General features: G+C 38.1%; 1 protein-coding gene across 4 annotated transcripts in view; it reads right to left on the bottom strand.

Annotated features, from left to right (window-relative positions):
- Prkn (parkin RBR E3 ubiquitin protein ligase) overlaps window positions 1-19,229 on the bottom strand; it is a 1,198,654-nt gene that overhangs the window by 1,092,836 nt on the left and 86,589 nt on the right. For 3 of the 4 annotated variants that reach the window (XR_009587862.1, XM_060373144.1, XM_060373146.1), the window contains exon 2: window positions 9,657-9,783. The exons of the other annotated variant lie outside the window; for it this stretch is intronic. Coding sequence is in view for 2 of the 3 variants with exons in the window: in XM_060373144.1 (XP_060229127.1) it covers window positions 9,657-9,666 (10 nt within the window). In the remaining variant the exon portion in view is untranslated. The remainder of the gene's footprint in view (window positions 1-9,656; window positions 9,784-19,229) is intronic. 4 annotated transcript variants of the gene reach the window in all.

Below are 19,229 nucleotides of genomic sequence, written 5' to 3'. Positions count from 1 at the left end.
GACTAAGCATAGGAGTCAAAGCTAGACTGTGGAATCGCAGCCATGCTGCATCCTCCCCCAACCCCACCTCGAACAAACAGCTGATGGTGTCCAGCATGGGAACTGTAGTGGGTGGGCCAGGCTTCCTAGGTCATAGATTATTTAACAAATGAACTTTCCATGAAGCCTAAGTGAGCTCTGCTATTCTGTCAACTTCCAGTTCTCACACATAACAAAGAATATGATTCTTTGGACAGTGGGGTGGGGGTGCTTCTCCTCAATGACTTGTGGGTAACGCAGGGTGATTCCTCTGCTGTGTTGCATGAGATTTCACAACTATAAGTTATTAAGGCTGTAGTGCTATAGCTAGAAGTGGCAAGAAATTCCTGTAAATGGTTTGTGGGATTCTGCTTATCTTGTCGCTAAGAGACTCCAACTGGAACCATAGTCCTTAAGCCTGATTTACTACAGAACTCTAGCCCAAGACACCAGCTGGCCCACTACAGCCCACTAACCATTTTACTGGGCCCAGACCCATCTACTTGCCTATGTCTGTCCATGACTGCTTTCAGTTACATCTGAAGAAACAGATGTGATGGGTCCCTGAAGTTGAAAAGCTGAACAGAAATAGAGTGTTTCCCCAGAGGAAGCATTCAAGCCTGGGCCAATGGGAACTAGCCTCTACAATATCCTATTGTCTAAACCTAACAGAAGTAGAGTCCCCATATGACGCATTCAGGCTCAGGCCAATAGGAACTCAACACTAGTCCCTACAATATCCTAATGTCTAAATCTGTTCAAACAGGAAGAAATAATCAAATATTGAAATCATAAAAGAAGAAGAAAGGTTGAAAAATTACCCAAACCTATTTATTATATCTTCCTTTTATTCAGTTTCATAGAAATCATGAGCACACTGGAAAATGGCCACATGTGATGCCAGCAGATGGGAAGCATTGTCATATTTCTGAAAGGGATCCTGAGAATCTGATTAACCTGCTGGAAAAGCATTTAAGAGAGATCCAATCTGCCAGCTTTCCCTGACAAACTCCGATTTAAAGGATAGACATGCTGGGGAAATTTTCATGAAGTGCATAAAAAATCAGAACTGAAAGATATGTCACAAGATAGCCCATACTTTCTGTGTGTGCACAATGTATGCATGCATGTATGTATGTATGTATGCATGTGTATGTATGTATACAGGTTACACACACACATCTGCACACATTCTGATCCCTTTACTCAGGAGCCACATACTTGGTTTTTGAGACAAACTCTCTTGCTGGCCTGTCCCTAACCCTCAATTGTGCTAGGCTGGCTGACCAGTAAACCACAAGGGCTCCCCCCTGTCTGCCTCTGCCGTGCTGCAATTACAGGACTCTACCTTTATGCATGGGTTCTGGGGATCAAATTTACATGCTCATGCTGCACATCAAGCACTTTACCTGCCAGCCTCCTGACCTATAGCCTTATCAGAGTAATTAAGAGAGCCATGCCTCCCTCCAAGCCTAACTAGAGCAACCTGCTTCTTTCCATAACAACGCCTCAGTGCCAGTCCTTGTACATTGTGAGTGCAGCACCTGCTTTAATAACTCAGGCCAGGAAGTAGCAAATCTATCTTAATTTCCACCTCAAAAAGAATCACCTAGCACTGTTTGAAATGCACCCAGCATGGGTTCCCTGGGGATTCTCTGAGGCACTTGCGGTAATCCTTATTTGTTTCACAACCTGTATGGAATAAAAATCATCCAAGTCAAATACCTTGCTTTCCCCCGTAGCTTCACCTGCTCAGCTTGCTTTTCAGGGCCAAGCTAGCATGAAGCACAGAGTATCGATCGGAAGCACTGTAGACTCTTTGTAGAGCCTCCAAATCATCATCCACTGTATATTTTCTCATTTTCCTGCATATAATAATGAGCACAACATCTTTGTAAATTTTATGGCATAGATCTAGAAAATGATGAGATATACTCTCTCTGGACCTTTTTTGTCCCCTTTTGCCTCAGCCCCACTTTCAAAGTGACAGTGCACCATGTCATGTGTGACAATGGCCCTTTCCCCATGGGCCCTATTCCTTTCTCCCCTACTTTTTCACTTAGACTCTGCCATTCATTTTCACCTCTGACAGTAAAAACCCCAGGACAAGATTGTCACAAAAAGGATTATCTTTCAGATCAATGGTGAAATTGATTCCAAGCTCTACTATTTATCAGCCTGCAGCAAATGTGCAGCTGGTTAGGAAATATGTCTTCTCTTTGAATGGTTCAGCTCACCTGGCAACCACCTCTTCATCCGGCATGAATGTAAGGCCCAGGCTCAGCGCTCATTTGTAGTTTGTTTTCCTTCATCCTGTATGAACTCAATACCTGAACTTTTCATTCAGTTCTAATTCACTTGCCATGACAATTATATTTTTTTCTAATAATATAGGAAGCATTAGGATTTATACTCCAATTCTTCCTATACATAAAGTGCATACCACTTACCAGAATTTATCTTTTTATAGCTCTACATACATGATATATAATCTCCACTTTAATCTTAGTATATTTATGATAGACTAGAGCGCATTACTTTTGAGTTAGGCTTTCTAATTCTGAAAAGAAAAGCTAAAATGCAAAGTAAATGTCAAGTTCCAGCAGAAACAAAAAAGAGGCTGACTTATTCCCACCCTACTTTCTGGGGTATTTTTGGCTTCCTATATCACTTTCCATTAATGCTTTTATCCAAAACTCAGGAGTATTTGATTTCTAATCACTGTCAACTTTCCTGACCTGTGTCATTCTAACTACATTCTGCAATAATAGTGAAATTTTACTAACAGTAAGTAGGCGTTATAGAACTGGGAACCACAAGATACAAATCCCTTGGTATACTCTAAATTAATAAATCTTAAACTCCATTTTTCCTACTAGCACGTTTAAATCCTTCTAAAAACTCACAATACTGAAGTATAATAGATATGTAACTTATTAATAATAGATTAATGTAATTCATCATAAATGAGTAAAAAAAAAAAAAAACAACCATGAGTTACCATAATTAGAAGTTACTTTAAGGAAAGACTGAGAAAATAGGTTCTTTGGCAAAAGATACACACGTATATGCAGACTACTAGAGCAATGATTTCTTATACCCAAGTCACACATTAACAGCTAGGAAAAAAACAAATGTCAAAATGACATATAGATATTATGGAGTCTCACACAAACATTCTGCAAAGCCTAATATAAAAATGAAGGGAGATTAAAACTTGCCCATTGTTTATATTTTAAGCATTCATATTTATGCCAATTATTTGAATATATTAATCTGTGGTTTCTCACAAAATGCATATACAATAACAAAAAGGTTCTAAAACCATAATGATGCTGTGTTAAAATAAATGCACTGCTTCAAAGTTTAGCTGAAACAGAAAGCAAGACCATCAGCAAAGCTTCCTATCAAAGGTCATACTTATGTTTTCAAGGATGAACTCATTTATCATGTACAGACATTCAGAACGAAATTATATCAAACCAGTTGGAATATTAACCATTTCTTCACTGAAGTAGTCAATAAAGAAAAGATGGCTGAAAGGACTAGAGGTGACAATGGGTGGAACAAGTTTCCAAAGATATGGAAATAAGTGCGGTAGGATTGAGATGATACCTTTGGTGGTGATGTACAGAAAAGACTAGCAGTTGGGCAGGGCAGTTCTTGATTACAACAGAAATATTAGAAGGGGCCCCAGCTTAAACATGAGTGGGTAGGGAGAAAATACTGAATTTGGTTTTAACGATATAGGATTTGCCACCTTTAAGAAACTGTATGTGGGAAGATCTGTAGAGTAAATTGACATCTAGGCCTAAAATAAAGGTTACTTTGTGAGTTCCTTGGATATTGCTAATCATTGACACTGTGAGCATGGAGGGCATTGTCAAGGCAGACCATATAGTTCTGCAGGACAGGAAAGCAGGCAGCCAGAAAATTGCGATATCTAAGGAAAGGCTGACATTACATGATGCTAAACAGCAGTAATAACCTTATCAAGAGATGCCATCAGGTTAGCAACATGTCGAGTCAAAGTGGACAAGGGAGGCAACAGGGTAACATGACCCATTCCAGAAGTTCTACTGCTAAGATGAAAAAAGACGGAATAGTCTTCCATACTATTTTTAGTTAAAAATCCCATTTAATCTTCACCTTGAGTTCTTCAGGGCCTCAGTAATTTTGTCTCAGAGAGGAGTCCCTCTGGGGTATAGTTTTAGGAAGGAAAGATCATGAAGCCACCCCTAATAGTGAAGCTTTAGTTTATGTTTTTAACTAGTAGTCAACTATTTAACATTCTTACTTAGACCAGGGTAAGGCCTCGAAGGAAGGATGTAGGAAGAGATAAATGAGGTTTTGTTTGTTTGTTTGTTTGCTTTTGTAAATGTAAGAAGTTAGGGTACCATATGGAGACATTAATATGAATAAATAGCAGAGATTTATTAAAGTCATCTTTTTTTAATGCACTGCCCATGATATTCATTAAGATCACCAGAACGTGACTTCCCTGAGGAAGTTCAGATGCTCGGGTGGCTGAGGTTTGGCACTTTGGTTGACATAATGAAAAGAAAAGAATTTCCATGTAACAATTTTCTTTTATAAGTAAAGTGGAAGAGTTCTATCCTGTCGGGGAAGGAAATTGGAAAAGGAGAATAGAGGTGTGAAATAATCCCATGCTCGATGTAAGAATAAACTGATCAGAAGTCTAGTAAAGGACTAGATGAGTAATGTCAAGCTCCCGTTTGAAGGTGATGTGTGAGGAGCAAGAGTACTCCTGTACCCATGACATCAGCACAGCCATGTCAAGGATGCCACTGCCTAAGACTTATGAGAATGGCAGGTCCTTCTTCTGGTCCAACTGAGAATGCTGAATAAATGACATTTGGTTAAAAAAACCACTGACCAAAGCTTCATAATTAGAGATGGCTGCATGATCATGCCTTCCTGGAAAAGCTCCTTACAGATATTTCCTACTGAGGCACTGAAGAACTCATCATGGTGATGATTAAATGGAATATTTAACTACAAGTAGTCCTATAAACCAAAAATTAAACATAAATAAACTCATTTCCTATCAAATCTATACGTTATACTTAAAAGGAGCTTGTTATATTTAAAAGTGAACAGGTTGATTTCATTTGTGGCAATAAATTTACTTCCTTGGATAGTAGTTTTCCACTGACCTAAAACACAAATACTACTGACACTAATACCAAACAAGCTGTTCTTTGGCAGCAAACCGCCTTTTTGTTCCTTGTCTATCACCCCCATAGGAGCAACAGCCCTGTATGGTGGCCCATGCCTTTAATCCCAGCACTTGGGAGACGGAGGCAGATCTTTGAGTTCAAGGCCAGCTGACTTATAGAGCTAGTTCCAGAACAGTAATGGTTACACAGAGAAACCCTGTCTCAAGAAACCAAAAAAACAAAACAGATAAATAATAACCACCGCAACAAAGTAGAATGGGTTTACAAAGAAAACAGTATACTGAGATAGTTAATGCCCTCACTGAAAGCCTTTCCTCAGTTTATAAGACAGATATAACCAGTAGCAGTAAAATAGTAGTAAGTTTTCATAATTTAAATACACTACTGTCTGGACCACTAATATTTCACCTTAGTTTATTTATTTCTCAAGGCATAAGTGCTACATTCAAATTTGTCCTGTTTTTGTCTCTATCATAACAATGTCGGATTTTTTTTGTATTATTTTTATTAATTACAGTTTATTCACTTTTTTATTCCCCCTGTAGCTCCCTCCCTCCTCCCCTCCCAACCCCACCCTCCCTCCTTTTCTCCACCCATACCCCTCCCCAAGTCCACTGAAGGGGAGGTCTTCCTCTCCTTCCCTCTAGTCTATCAGGTCTCATCAGGAGTGGCTGCATTGTCTTCCTTCTGTGTCCTGGTAAGGATGCTCCCCTTCAGGGGGAGGTGATCAAAGAGCAGGCCAATCAGTTCATATCAGAGACAGACTCTGTCCACATTACTATGGAACCCACTTGGACACTGAGCTGCCATGGGCTACATCTGTGCAGAGGTTCTAGGTTATGTCCATGAATGGTCCTTGGTTGGAGTATCAGTCTCAGAAAAGATCCCTGTGCCCAGACTTTTTGGTTCTGTTGCTCTCCTTGTGGAACTCCTGTCCTCTTCAGGTCTTACTCTCTCCCTCTTCTTTCATAAGATTCCTTGCACTCTGTCCAAAGTTTGGCTGTAAATCTCAGCATCTGCTTTGATAACATGTAGGGTAGAGCCTTACAGAGGCCCTCTGTGGCAGGCTCCTGTCCTGTTCCCTATTTTCTCCCTCTTCTGATGTCCATCCTCTTTTGCCTTTCTGAATGGGGATTGAGCATCTTAGCCAGAGTCCTCCTTCCTGATTAGTTTCTTCAGGTGTACAGATTTTAGTATGTTTATCCTATAGCAATGTTTTAATCACTCCAGGACTTCATAGAAAATCTTAAATAAGATAATACTCTAAATAAATAATGATATATACATAGGTTCAAAGAGGAAAAAGCAATATGTAATTGCTTTAAAGTTTTAACAATACTCTATACACCTTACAATGTATAAATGCACATATGTATTTGAACAGGTCACAGCCATAATTGTCTTTAGATGTATTTCCTTAAGATATGGATTTTTCACTAAATAAAATTTTATTTGATCAAAGAGCAGGCAGCCTTACCAGGCCACAGAGGAAGAGGATCCAGGCAGTCCTGATGAGACTTGAAAGGCTATGGGCAGACAGCAAAGAAGAACTCCCCCTTTCAGTAGACTAGGGGAAGGGGATAGAGGGGAAGAAGGAGGGTGGGTAGGACTGGGAGGATTTGAGGGAGGAAGTTTCAATCAGGATATATAATGAATAAATTGTGAAAAATTAAAATAACCATTTATTTGAAAGGACAGACCTCACTGGAGAAATGATATGGTAAATCCTTTTATATCTATTGGCAAAGGAAGTATAAAGCCACTTAAGTAAATATTATTTGAAGACTGCCAGTAGTGTAAACAGAATTAATTAAAAGACAAACGTAAACAAGGGATCCACTCTTGTTCAGGGTTGTCTGGCCTCTTCTCTATGCAGAGCAATGCTGTAGATATAGGAAAAAAGCTTATGGCTTTTTATATCATTGGATAAGGCAGTAAGAACATGGAGTTCGGATGGTTCACCACAATGTGCTGATCTTATCAAACTCAAATGTTATAGGAGTAACTGAGATGGACTGTCTACAAAACAAAAACTTTCCAAGTGGGTTGGGAGAACTAATGAGGCTTAGCACTGGGTTGCACAGGGGTCACAAGTATATACTTATCTGAAGAGTAAACATTATCCAAGGTGTAGGGTGGCTGCTTCTCACCTGTATTCCTTGGCTGATAGCTCACTGTGCTACCACATCACACCTTGATTCTGTTTCAAGGACATGTAGAGGGGAGAGAAGGAAGAAGGAAGGCAGCCACAGGTACATCAGTAAGTATTCACAAGCTGTCAAACTGAAGTTTATTCTAATCCTTAAGAACTCATTTTGCAACAAATGCTTCTGTGTCTTTTCCAGTGATGACAAATTTTGAATTTTACATTTACACAGAGAATCCTTTAAGAAAGAAGTGACTAAAGTGTGAGCTCATGATAAAAGTCTTTTAGCCTTCCTGAAAGGATGTCATTCCTTGCAGATGATAAGTTGTGATGACCATGTGTGTTAGTTTATGATACACTAGATTAATAGTAACAGTATATATATTATAGTCAATATCTGAGAAATAAATAATGTATATAAATATACTTTATTGCCTAACCTAGCCTGCCTTGCTAAAAATTTGCTATTTAAAAGGTCAAGTTCTCAGAATAGACAATGACTGTTGGGGAGACTCTCAGAAGCAAAAAGTTAATGTGAAGAAATAAGGATTTCAAGATTCCAGTCTGAAGTTTGAGAAACTAGTAGCATAAATTAAAAGATGAAGAATTCTGATTTTTCATTCCATAAAATATACTTTACATTCCCACATTCACTTATCATGCTTGTGAGCATCAAAATATTCTGACAATATTTCTTATCTTCTCCTTTAATATTTTAATCATGGATTACTAGAATGCCATTTTCATTCTGTACAGTAATTATTCCATACAGCAAAACAACTTCATGGTAGGGTCAGTTGCCTGAATTCCCTTTATCTTAATGGAAACACTGAGATGACAGTGGTCACATGCCAGGGGTGAGATGAGTACATCAGGAAAAACATATCTGCCCAGAATTTGTGAAGTGCTTATGCACAAATTCTCAAGCCTGCAAGAAACCCCAAACCTGTGTGACAGTAGTAAAGAAAATGGAATGACTGTGCTCTTGATACAGATAAATTCAATCCATTACATTTTTTTGCTTTAAAAGCAACTTCAAGGTTCTTAAAGAATACTTAATGGCCTTTAAAAATATGTTATACACACACTTACACACACACACACACACACATGCTTTCATATGAAATTTAAAAATCTCTAGAACTCAAATATACTTAAACTATACCTTTAAATTTGTATTACATCTCAAATACATAAATTTAAGTATGTATATATGTCTTAATAGCATAAAGATATTTTAGGGTAACTCAGGTTTTGATAGCAAAGTGGAGTTCATGTCAATCACACCAAAGCTCATGAAAGGAACATTAGACAACAGCCTTGTGACTCGAGATTATCAAATTTTGAATCCAGAAAACAATTTCTCTTTCAGATTTGTGAATTGAGATTGATGAATTCTCCAAACTACGCTCAGAGGATTAAAAAACAATCAGTATAGAAAGAGCCATGCAGGTGGTGGACATACTTTAGAGGTTGCCACCATTGTCTGCATCAGTAGACGCACTAGACTGTCACTGAGACCTTCTTCTATTAGAGACTCACCAGACTGTCACTGAGACCTTCTTGTATTAGAGACTCACTCGACTGTCACTGAGACCTTCTTGTATTATAGAGTGATGTGGAGTGAAGCCATTGGCATCTGGGCAATTGTGTGGCTTTTTCTTGCTATTTTCTATCAATCAACTTATTTGTATATGACAAAGCTACTATTCCTCTGAACTGAAGCAGCAGAGAACCTTATACAAAACAACACTATTTTGATATACCTTGGCATGTACATTATGTAACATCATTTCCTTTGCCATACTTTACAGTACAATAGAGGAATGCTTTCTTAAAATCAGCAACATCAGCAGGAATAAGACTTTCAAATGAGTCTCCTAGGAAAACAGAATTCTCACTCTTAAAAAGGGGGAGTTTATTATATAAAAGTTGCATTTGTTTTTGAAATTATGAAATTGTGTTCACAAGACAATTACTAAACAGTAAAAACCGAACTACCTATAACCTTTTATTTTAAAAATTTAGTTTTTAAAAATATAGTGCAATTAAACTGAAATTAAAACTCTTACAAATATTAATTGTATATAATTATGGTACAATGTTATATTTTTATGTATACATGCTGTAGACAGATTAAGTAAACGATAATTAACATACTACCACATCACGTTTTAAACATTTATTTTATACATTTTCAGCAATTTTGAAATATACATTCCTACTAATAATTGTCAACAGGGTTCAAAAAATATTTTTCAAACATTCCTCTTCTAATTAGAAAGGAGTACCCTTTGACATCTGCCAGCCATGAAGTTCTCTCTGCTTTTGTGAGGTAGACCTTTTCAGGCTCCACAACACTGAGTAGTCTTCTGTTTGTACTTTGCCCAAATTTAACCGGTCTTTTCTCTTGTGGTTCTATGATAAAATATAAGAGCATAAAAAACGACAAGGAAGTTATGGCAACACCAGAAGTAGTCACAGCCCCTGCAGCTTACCGAGCTCAATGTACCCAGGCAGTGAAACAGAGGTTCACTGCTCCCAGGATGTGGGCAGGGGGCTCACTATACCCAGGCAGTGAATCAGGGGCTCACTGCTACTAGGCGGGGAGATGGGGCTCACTGTACCCAGAGAGGTGATCACCCCACCTACTTGTGAAGTAATAAGAACTGGTGGTGCAGAGATTTGGACACAATGGGGCCATAATCACTCTGCTGTGTACTTTTTAGTGTCTTCATGTGTTGATGTGCACAAAGATAAGATAGTGTTCTGTGCCCATTTGTCTCAAAACCCAAAATCATCTTTTAAACTCTTGGGAAAACAGTTTTGAATGAGAATGATAGAAAATCATCAACCACTAAGATTTCAAGACATGCATAGAGGGTGTTAGGAAATGTGAGCTCAACCCCACCAGGCTGGGTAGTAGGGAGTTACCTGGCAACAATAGGAAAGCTTACCTCCTATATGGATCAGAGGGAAGAGCTGATTTCAGCATACTTAGTAACTGCTGCCAAGCGGTCTCTCCATGCCTTTTACTATAGATACTGTGCTTGTGATTGAGTTCAGAATGTGTTTGTATAATTGGGAAACCCAGGCACAGGATCCCCTTAAAGCAGCTAGCAGAAGCAAAGCTACTTTCCCATGTTGAGGAAATCAAAGGCTCTTCCTGAGTAAGCTCTAAATCTAAATGAGCCTCAATCCAAAAGGAGTTTTATTGCAGACTGATTATCTCCTACATTTATAATAAAAATGCTGACATAGCTTTAGCTATGACATAACAAATGCAAGCTGTAATGTTTTCCTGTCAGAAATTCATATTTATTTCCAGTGTCCTAACATGTGCTTTGCTGCCTTTAAATTCTCCCCCAAAAGTTAATTGCTTGTCTATCAAAAAGATAAATATCTTGTTTTAGGCTGTGGGGATATTAAGTGTGGCAAGGAAAACCAATACTCTAGCAATACATCGTATCCAAAACTCATGTGAAATATAAAGCCTTACTCTCTCAAGGCATCAGAAAGCTACTAGAAAAGAACAGCCAGACACCCCCAAGGTCTTACAATGCACAGGACTCTAGATCCAGACGTTAACATATATTTAGGTTACAGTTCACCAATAATGCCTGTTCTACTAGATTTTTAAAATGAATATTCTTACATCCCTCTCCAGACAATCTCTCCAACCCAGGATTGTTTATCTCACTTTCCTTTAATTGTCCTTAAAATGTCTGCTTTCACTCCTCTTATTCTTGTGTATCCATATCTTGAATCGTCCTTAGTGCAAGACAATGTACTTGAGACCCACTGTCTCAGGGTGACTTTTGGTAACCACTGAGTGTTCAGCAAAAGGGTTATACCCATCTGGCCTAATCAGAATATTTTTATGTTCTTAAAATAAGGTTTTAAACAAAATGTGGACATACGTAGTCTAGTGTTTCCAAATTATAAAATCCAATACATCTTTAGGCTACAGATACTGACTTTTAAAATGAAATAGACTAAAATTAAATGGAAAATACCATAACATATTACATTGAGAAAAGAGCCAGCTTTCCACTGGTGGTAATAGAACCTATACACTGCCAAGTGCTTGTGAGAAGAAAGAAAGCAGTTTCATTGACAGCCACCAAGACCACAGCAGAGGCAAGGTGGGCAGCAGCAACAACAGCTAGGAAGTGAGCAGACTGGTCAGCACAAACAGTACAAGTCAGAGATGAGCAGAGGGAGCTTCATGCTCCCCAACTAGGTAAAAGCATGTGAATAGCACATGACCATATCCCAGGTTGATTCAGGAGAATATCTACAGAGTATAGAACCACCCATCTGGCTTGGGCCATAAAACACATGGAAAATTAACCAATGTCAATAGAAACTACCTCAGTCTTTGTCTGGTTTCTGCCACAAGTCCCATGAGATGCCTCCATACAAACAGCTCAATGGGTTTTTCCTTCTCCTAGCAATCTCCCACACTCTGTGGTTTTTATCTCACTTTAATTTTCTTTTATAAGGTCTGTTTTCACTTCTGTCTCAGGTTGACTTCAGATGACAACTGAGCCATCTAGCTGGCCTAATAAAGGTACCATCACTGTCAAAGAACAGCAGTACCACGAAGTAAGAACAAATATCATTTTAGGAACTTTTTTGCCAGGTAAACATATAGACACTGTCACATTGGAGTGTATTGAGAAATAAAATTCTTATTGTAAAATTCTTGAAAACACTGATCCTAGGCAAGTCTTCATTGTAAAGACCAGCAGACACTGTCAATGGATAGGTCAGACCACATGCAGAGCCATCTAAAGAGAATCTACTTGTCAAACCCCTGTCTGTGTTTATATGTGTTCATTCGTATGCACACACATGCACATTTGTGCACATAAATTGAATGCCAGAGGTCAGTATTCTATGGCTTTTTCAACTGTTTTCCACGTCTTGTTTTGAGACATCTTTGTTCAATGAACTCAGGATGAGAGACTGCTGGACTGGTTTGCTTGCCAGGCCAAAGGTTCCTTCAGTCTCTCTGCCTTCCCAGAGCTGCAATTACACGGGTGTGCCACCATACCCCACTGTTTTTTTAATGTGTGTCCTGTGGATTGAATTTAGGTCCTCATGTTTGCAAAGCAGGCACTTTACCAACTGAACCATCCCTGAGCCCATGTTTTTTGAAATATTTTAGGAACATAATTTCCTGAATCTTGACTTAATGTGTTAGTTCCATATTTTAATTCCTCTCTTCCCTCATGGTACTTTATTATGCAGCATTACCATTACAGGAAGAAAGAAAGCATTTTGAGTAATGAAGAGAAAGATGGCCAGCCTAGAATTCCTTAATGGCCTCCTTTGTAAATATATGTAAAAAGCATGTAAGAAGTTGAACCATGGGATGGCTCAATTCAGAATTGCTCTGCTCAGTAATGGCTGAATGAAAGTCATTTTAGATAAGCATTTCTTTAGCATCTGCTTTAGATTCCATATAGATCCATGAGGATATCATTTTCCACAAGTTTGGATTATATGGAACACTGGCAGGTAGTAGGAGGAATGAACTTTAGAATTAACCATTCAAAGTAATTTAGATATTTGGAAATGGATCCTCTAATTAGCGGCTAATATTATAAGTAAAGTTAAAAATAACACAATAAATAGTTGGGTAAGTGCTTTTGGGTGGATGGGAAGATCTCTAGCCAAGTCTTGCCTGCAACTTTCTACTTTGTCCAGGCTGAACTGAAATCTGTAATCCTTTCACCTCACCCTCCACTGTGCTGAGATTACAGATATATCACCACAGCTGACAAATGATAATTTGACCAAGTTTTGTATCTGTATGTTCCTAAGTTCTACTACTTCCAAAAATAATAGATACATGAGAGGTAACCACAGGGGCTGGTATCTATCATTCTTTGGCTTTTTATGTTTATACAAAGACGTATATGACATAGATGGGCAAGTTGGCAGGATAAACTTTATCTTATATAAATGTAAATGGTACCTTTATCCCCTCATTCTAGTGCTTGCTTTGTCACTGAAAAATGACATTCTTCATATAGTCCTCTTTCAATCTAACTAAAGCATATTCTCCATCCTATCCATTTTCTACAGTTTACTTCATACCTAATAAAAAAAGATATCTTCTATCTAGAATATATATATATATTTTATAAACATAAAGGTAATATTTATACATGTAAAGATATCTATAACCCTATACATTGTCTTTAATATAGATTATTTCTAAATTTACTTTACACAATGCCTCTGGCTTGTCTCCAATGGAAGATAAGAAATTGAGGGCACTTATATCTACTCCCTAATTTTTTACTACTCAGTTTCCTGATTTTTGTCACTTAAAATCTATTTTAGTTCTCCTTGCTACTGTTCATAACTCAAAGTACCTGTCCTTTTTGTACATTTGTAACCCTTACAGCAACCCCAAATTCAATGCAAATGAACTGTGTATAGATAATGCTTCTCCTGCAATTGTTAATTTTCCCCTCATATCAGCATAAAGACTTAGTCTTTTGTACAATTTGATTTTAAAACTTAGAATTTATGAGGCAATGTTTCTAGTATGTGACTACTGAGCATAATTTGCTGCAGAAGCATAGCATAATTAACCCCTTTGGGAAGGAAATTTCATTCAAAATTACAATTGTGCTGCATACTAGAGAATTTTCAAAATTTTAGGCTTTAGTGCACTATTATTTAATAGCCTTTTCATTTCCTACATTTCTTCTAGATTATACTTACTATGCTTCTAATTTCCTGGTGTTTTGTTTTTTTTTTTAAATAACATTCTTTCATTAAAAATGTTTTTAGGAGCAGTCCTGCTAGGCCACAGAGGAGGACTTTGCAGCCAGTCCTGAAGATACCTGATAAAACAGGGTCAGATGAAAGGGGAGGAGGTCCTCCCCAATCAGTGGACTTGGAAAGGAGCAGGGAGGAGATGAGGGAGAGAGGGTGGGATTGGGAGGGAATAAGGGAGCGGGATACAGAGTAGAAAAAATGTAACTAATAATGAAAAAAAAAGAAAATGTTTTTAAATTGTCAAACTCTATAAATATTCACATAGACATTCTTTATGAATCCATGTGTTTCCTTTGGGTATGAATAAAAGCAGAATACAGAATTTTAGATTTAAACTTATTTTTCCACAAACCTTTGAAGACACTGTTGTTGCTGAGAAAGTTGAGGTTTTCTGATTTTTATTACTTCATATAATATATTTTATGTTCCTTGCAGGTTTTTTTTTTTTTTAGCAATTTCTTTACCTTGAAAACTGTGAAATTTTACCAAGGCATGTCTATCCAGCCTACAGGTTTATTCTTCCTACTTTCCAGAGTCTGATAGCCAAAGAACATGGTTATTTGAAGGCAATAATACAACTCAATTTGTGTTCTCTGGTATCCTTTCATGCAAAAGACAAACAAAATTGAGGGGGAAAAAAAACATGAAAATATTATTGAAAGCTCTCTTCTTGCTGCTCTGTGGACCCACTGCCAAGAGAACAAGAAGACAGTATCAGGACAGAGAGGTTCATGGCTCAGTTCAGCCTGACAAATCAGCCCACCAGTTCAGCCAGAGCTCTCTGAGAAAGTCTGCTTTGTTTCGCTAATCTCCACAGAGTCTTGCATTAGACAGTGACATGAATTCATTTGGATGAGACTAGGAAGGGGATCTAACCAGCCACAACACAAACACATAATCGAAGGAAATGATGTTAAAGACACCAAGGTTTAAAGTTATATGTTAATGATGGTTAATTGATAATGAGGATCTCTCTCTTGCTCTCCTCCCTTCTCTCTCTCTCTCTCTCTCTCTCTCTCTCTCTCTCCTCTCTATGTGGATGCATATGAATACCAGAGATCACCCTATGGTGTCATTCCTCCTCAGGTATTATCTGCATTACTTCTTTAAAATGAGGTTTCTCACTGGCTAGGAACATGATCTTGACAATTAGGCTAGGATGGCTAGCCAGCAGTGCCCAAAGAACCACCTGTCTCCATTCTCCCCATCTCCAGTAGAATGATCACAAGCTTATGCCACTATGCCCAACACTTTTTATGGACTTCGCTATCTATCCCCTTAACACTAGAAGGTTCCTCCAGCTTAAAATGCTTTCCCTGCATAGAGAGCATCTTCAACAAATGGTGTTGGTCCAAATGGATGTACTTGCAGAAAAATTAAAATAGATCCATATTTATCACCCTGCACAAAACGAAAGTCCAAGTGGATCAAAAACCTCAACATAAAACCAGACACACTAAATTGGTTAGAAGAAAAAGCAGGGAAGAGCCTAGAACTCATTGGCACAGGAAACAACTTCCTGAACAGAACACCAACAGCACAGGCTCTAAGATCAACAATCAATAAATGGGACCTCATGAAACTGAAAAGCTTCTGTAAAGCAAAAGATACTGTTGTCAGAACAAAACAACAGCCTACAGACTGGGAAAGGATCTTCACCAACCCTATATCTGACAGAGGGCTGATATCCAGAATATATAAAGAACTAAAGAAGTTAAACAATAACAAATCAAGTAATCCAATTAAAAATGGGGAACAGAGCTAAACAAAGAATTCTCAATAGGGGAACATTGAATGGCATAGAAACACTTAAAGAAATGCTCAACATCCTTAGTCATAAGGGCAATGCAAATCAAAACAACCCTGAGATTTCACCTTACTCCCATCAGACTGACTAAGATCAAAAACGCAAGTGACAACACATGCTGGAGAGGATGTGGAGAAAGAGAAACCCTCCTCTATTTCTGGTGGGAATGTAAACTTGGACAACCACTTTGGAAATCAATCTGGTGCTTTCTAGACAAGTAGAAATAGTGCTTCCTCAAGATCCGGCTATACCACTCCTAGGCATATATCCAAAAGTTGCTCAAGTACACAACAAGGACATTTGCTCAAACATGTTTGTAGCAGATTTATTTGTAATAGCCAGAAACTGGAAACAACCCAGATGTCCCTCAGTTGAGGAATGGATACAGAAATTGTGGTACATTTATACAGTGGAATACTATTCAGCAATTAAAAACAAGGAAAGCATGAAATTTGAAGGCAAATGGTGGGATCTAGAAAAGATCATTCTGAGATCTAGAAAAGATCATTCTGAGATCATATCCTAGAAGCAGAAAGGCACACATGGTACATACTCACAAGTGGATATTAGACAAATAATATGAATAATCATACTAAAATCTGTACACCTAAAGAAGCTAATCAAGAAGGAGGGCCCTGGGTAAGATGCCCAATCTTCATTCAGAAAGGCAAATGGGATGGACATTGGAAGAGGGAGAAAATAGGGAACAGGACAGGAGCCTACCATAGAGGGCCTCTGAAAGACTCTACCCAGCAGGATATCAAAATATATGCTGAGACTCATAGCTAACCTTTGGGCAGAGTGCAGGGAATCTTATGAAAGAAGGGGAAGATAGAGAGACCTGGAGGGGCCAGGAGCTCCACAAGGAAAGCAAAAGAACCAAAACGTCTGGGCATAGGGATCTTTTGTGAGACTGATATTCCAACCAATGACCATTCATGGACATAACCTAGAACCCCTGCACAAATGTAGCCCATGGCAGAGCAGTGTCCAAGAGGTTTCCTAGGAATGGGAACAGGGACTATATCTGACATGAACTCAGAGGCTGGCACTTTGATCTTCTCCCCCAAGGCGGGAGCAGCCTTACCAGTCCACAGAGGAAAATAATGCAGCCAGTCTTGATGAGACCTGATAGACTAGGGTCAAATGGAAGGGGAGGAGAACCTCCCCTATCATTGGACTGGGGGAGAGGCATAGGAGAAGAGGGAGGGAGGATGGAATTGGGAGGGGATGGGGAGGATGCTACAGCTAGGATACAAAGTGAATAAACTGTAATTAATAAAAATAATTAAGAAAGAAAGAAGGAAAAATTCTATTTCACGAGTCTTATCTAATAAAGGGATTCAGTTGGCAAAGTGCTTGTTTTAGAAGCATGACATCCCAAGCTTGATTACCAGAATACATATAAAAAGCTAGGTGTGCTAGTGTGTGTTTGTAATCCCAGCACTGGAGAAATGGTTACAGATGGATCCCTGGCATTTGCGGCATGTTCCTGACAAACAAAAGGCTTATCAAAGAGGGAGGGGGAGAAGGGAAGGAGGAAAAAACTGAATGGTATCTAAAGAAACAATACCCAAGATTGTCCTTTGCTTCTTTGCATACACATTGACATGTATATCATATACACACAGAGAAATTTAGAAAAAAATATTATAGTTTTCAGGCACAAGCAGTTGGATGTTTTAAATTAGATAAAATTGAAATTGAAGTGTATAAATCTAATAAAATGATGACCTCTAGTCGTTATTCCACTGGTAAATCCCTAAGTCCAGTCTAAAGTCCTACCACACCAGGACTACAACCAACTAATCACATGCATAAGCCATACCTAAGAGCCTCCCAACTAGGTGCAGAGAATGTTTGCTGGAATTAACTATTTGGGAAATTTAGTCAGGTCAGTGCCATATTCTTATGAAGACATCAATTTGTCACCTCAGTCACTTAGCAATAGTAGATAAAAAGCCAAAAATGACTGATTATAGACTGATTAAGTGGCATGTAAAAGGCCCTTTTAACAACCGAATTATTCCTTCATTTTTTAAAATTGCCCTCCAAATATAATATGTTTTCTTCCTATAATACTTTGGCAAAGATACTATTAATTTCTTTGATTTTCCTACACTGCCCAAACTGCTGATCCATCTCAGTAATTAAAATTCTCTTACAACAAATCCAAATCTGAGTATCTCTCCAACATCAGTCTCCATGGCTGAGTCTACGAAGCACACTAGATGTGGAGGAGATGATTACTATCTAAAGTGTTCCAGACTTAACTTCTCTCTAGGGAAGGGCAGGCTATGGAGATGCAGATATTTCTGTGTCTTGTAGACATGTCACTGTTTTTCTGGTATGTAGCATTGGCATTCAGAGGCAAATGTGTCTACTTGCAATACTGTTACCATTCTTCTATAGTAAATTACCTCGGTTTCTACCATCATTTTAGTAAGATGTCAACAAACTCTCCTCATGATCATCTTAAAAATTGTACTTTTCAATCAAGATCCCAAATTTATGATTTGAATCAAGAAGAAAATGCTTTCCTATCTAGTTGCTAGGTTGAGATGTCATTAGCATAATTAAAGATAAATAGGAATAAATATAATCTGAAAAAGTTTTATAAAATCATGTCTATAATTTGAAGGGAATTTGGCTAAATTGACTTTATAACATAGGGAATTATAGTTACTTATCCTTGAGCCCTTCTGGTAGAATTCTTGACTTTTACAACACTTCATTCAAATACAACAGACCTGATAATATCAATGAACCTATCTGTTTGAAAAGCACAGTATTCTCCTATGTACAATGTTTCTAAAGCAAAGAAAAACCTTATTATCAAGTTATCATGAGAGGACTCGATTATATGGCAGGCCACCCAAGAAGGGCTGTTTTTCATTGTAGTCCATATAAAGCTGTAGGTCAGTCTGTAAATTTAATGCCAAAATGAAATTGTAACTGTCAACAATCACAGAGAACCTATTAGCTTTACTACCTCTGTTATGGAACCAGCCTTGCCAGCAAGAATCAGCAAAACATTCTTTATAGTTCTAAAATTCAAAACAGCAGGAAGCAATAGGAGTCCTTGCACACATCTGACAGGTGAGAGAGTTAAACACACAAGGCTTTAGTTAGTCCTAGGGCCAGGGCTTGGCTCTGACCTTCAAGCCCATTGAAAATTAATTTGATCTACTTAGAATAGATTTGCTAAACCTTGACCTCAACATAGATACTCTTCTATTCCCTAGTAACACCCAAT

This window comes from Meriones unguiculatus, chromosome 20, assembly GCF_030254825.1.
Source record: "Meriones unguiculatus strain TT.TT164.6M chromosome 20, Bangor_MerUng_6.1, whole genome shotgun sequence".
Lineage (NCBI taxonomy): Eukaryota > Metazoa > Chordata > Mammalia > Rodentia > Muridae > Meriones > Meriones unguiculatus.
This window is presented reverse-complemented; position numbering and strand designations above follow the sequence as displayed.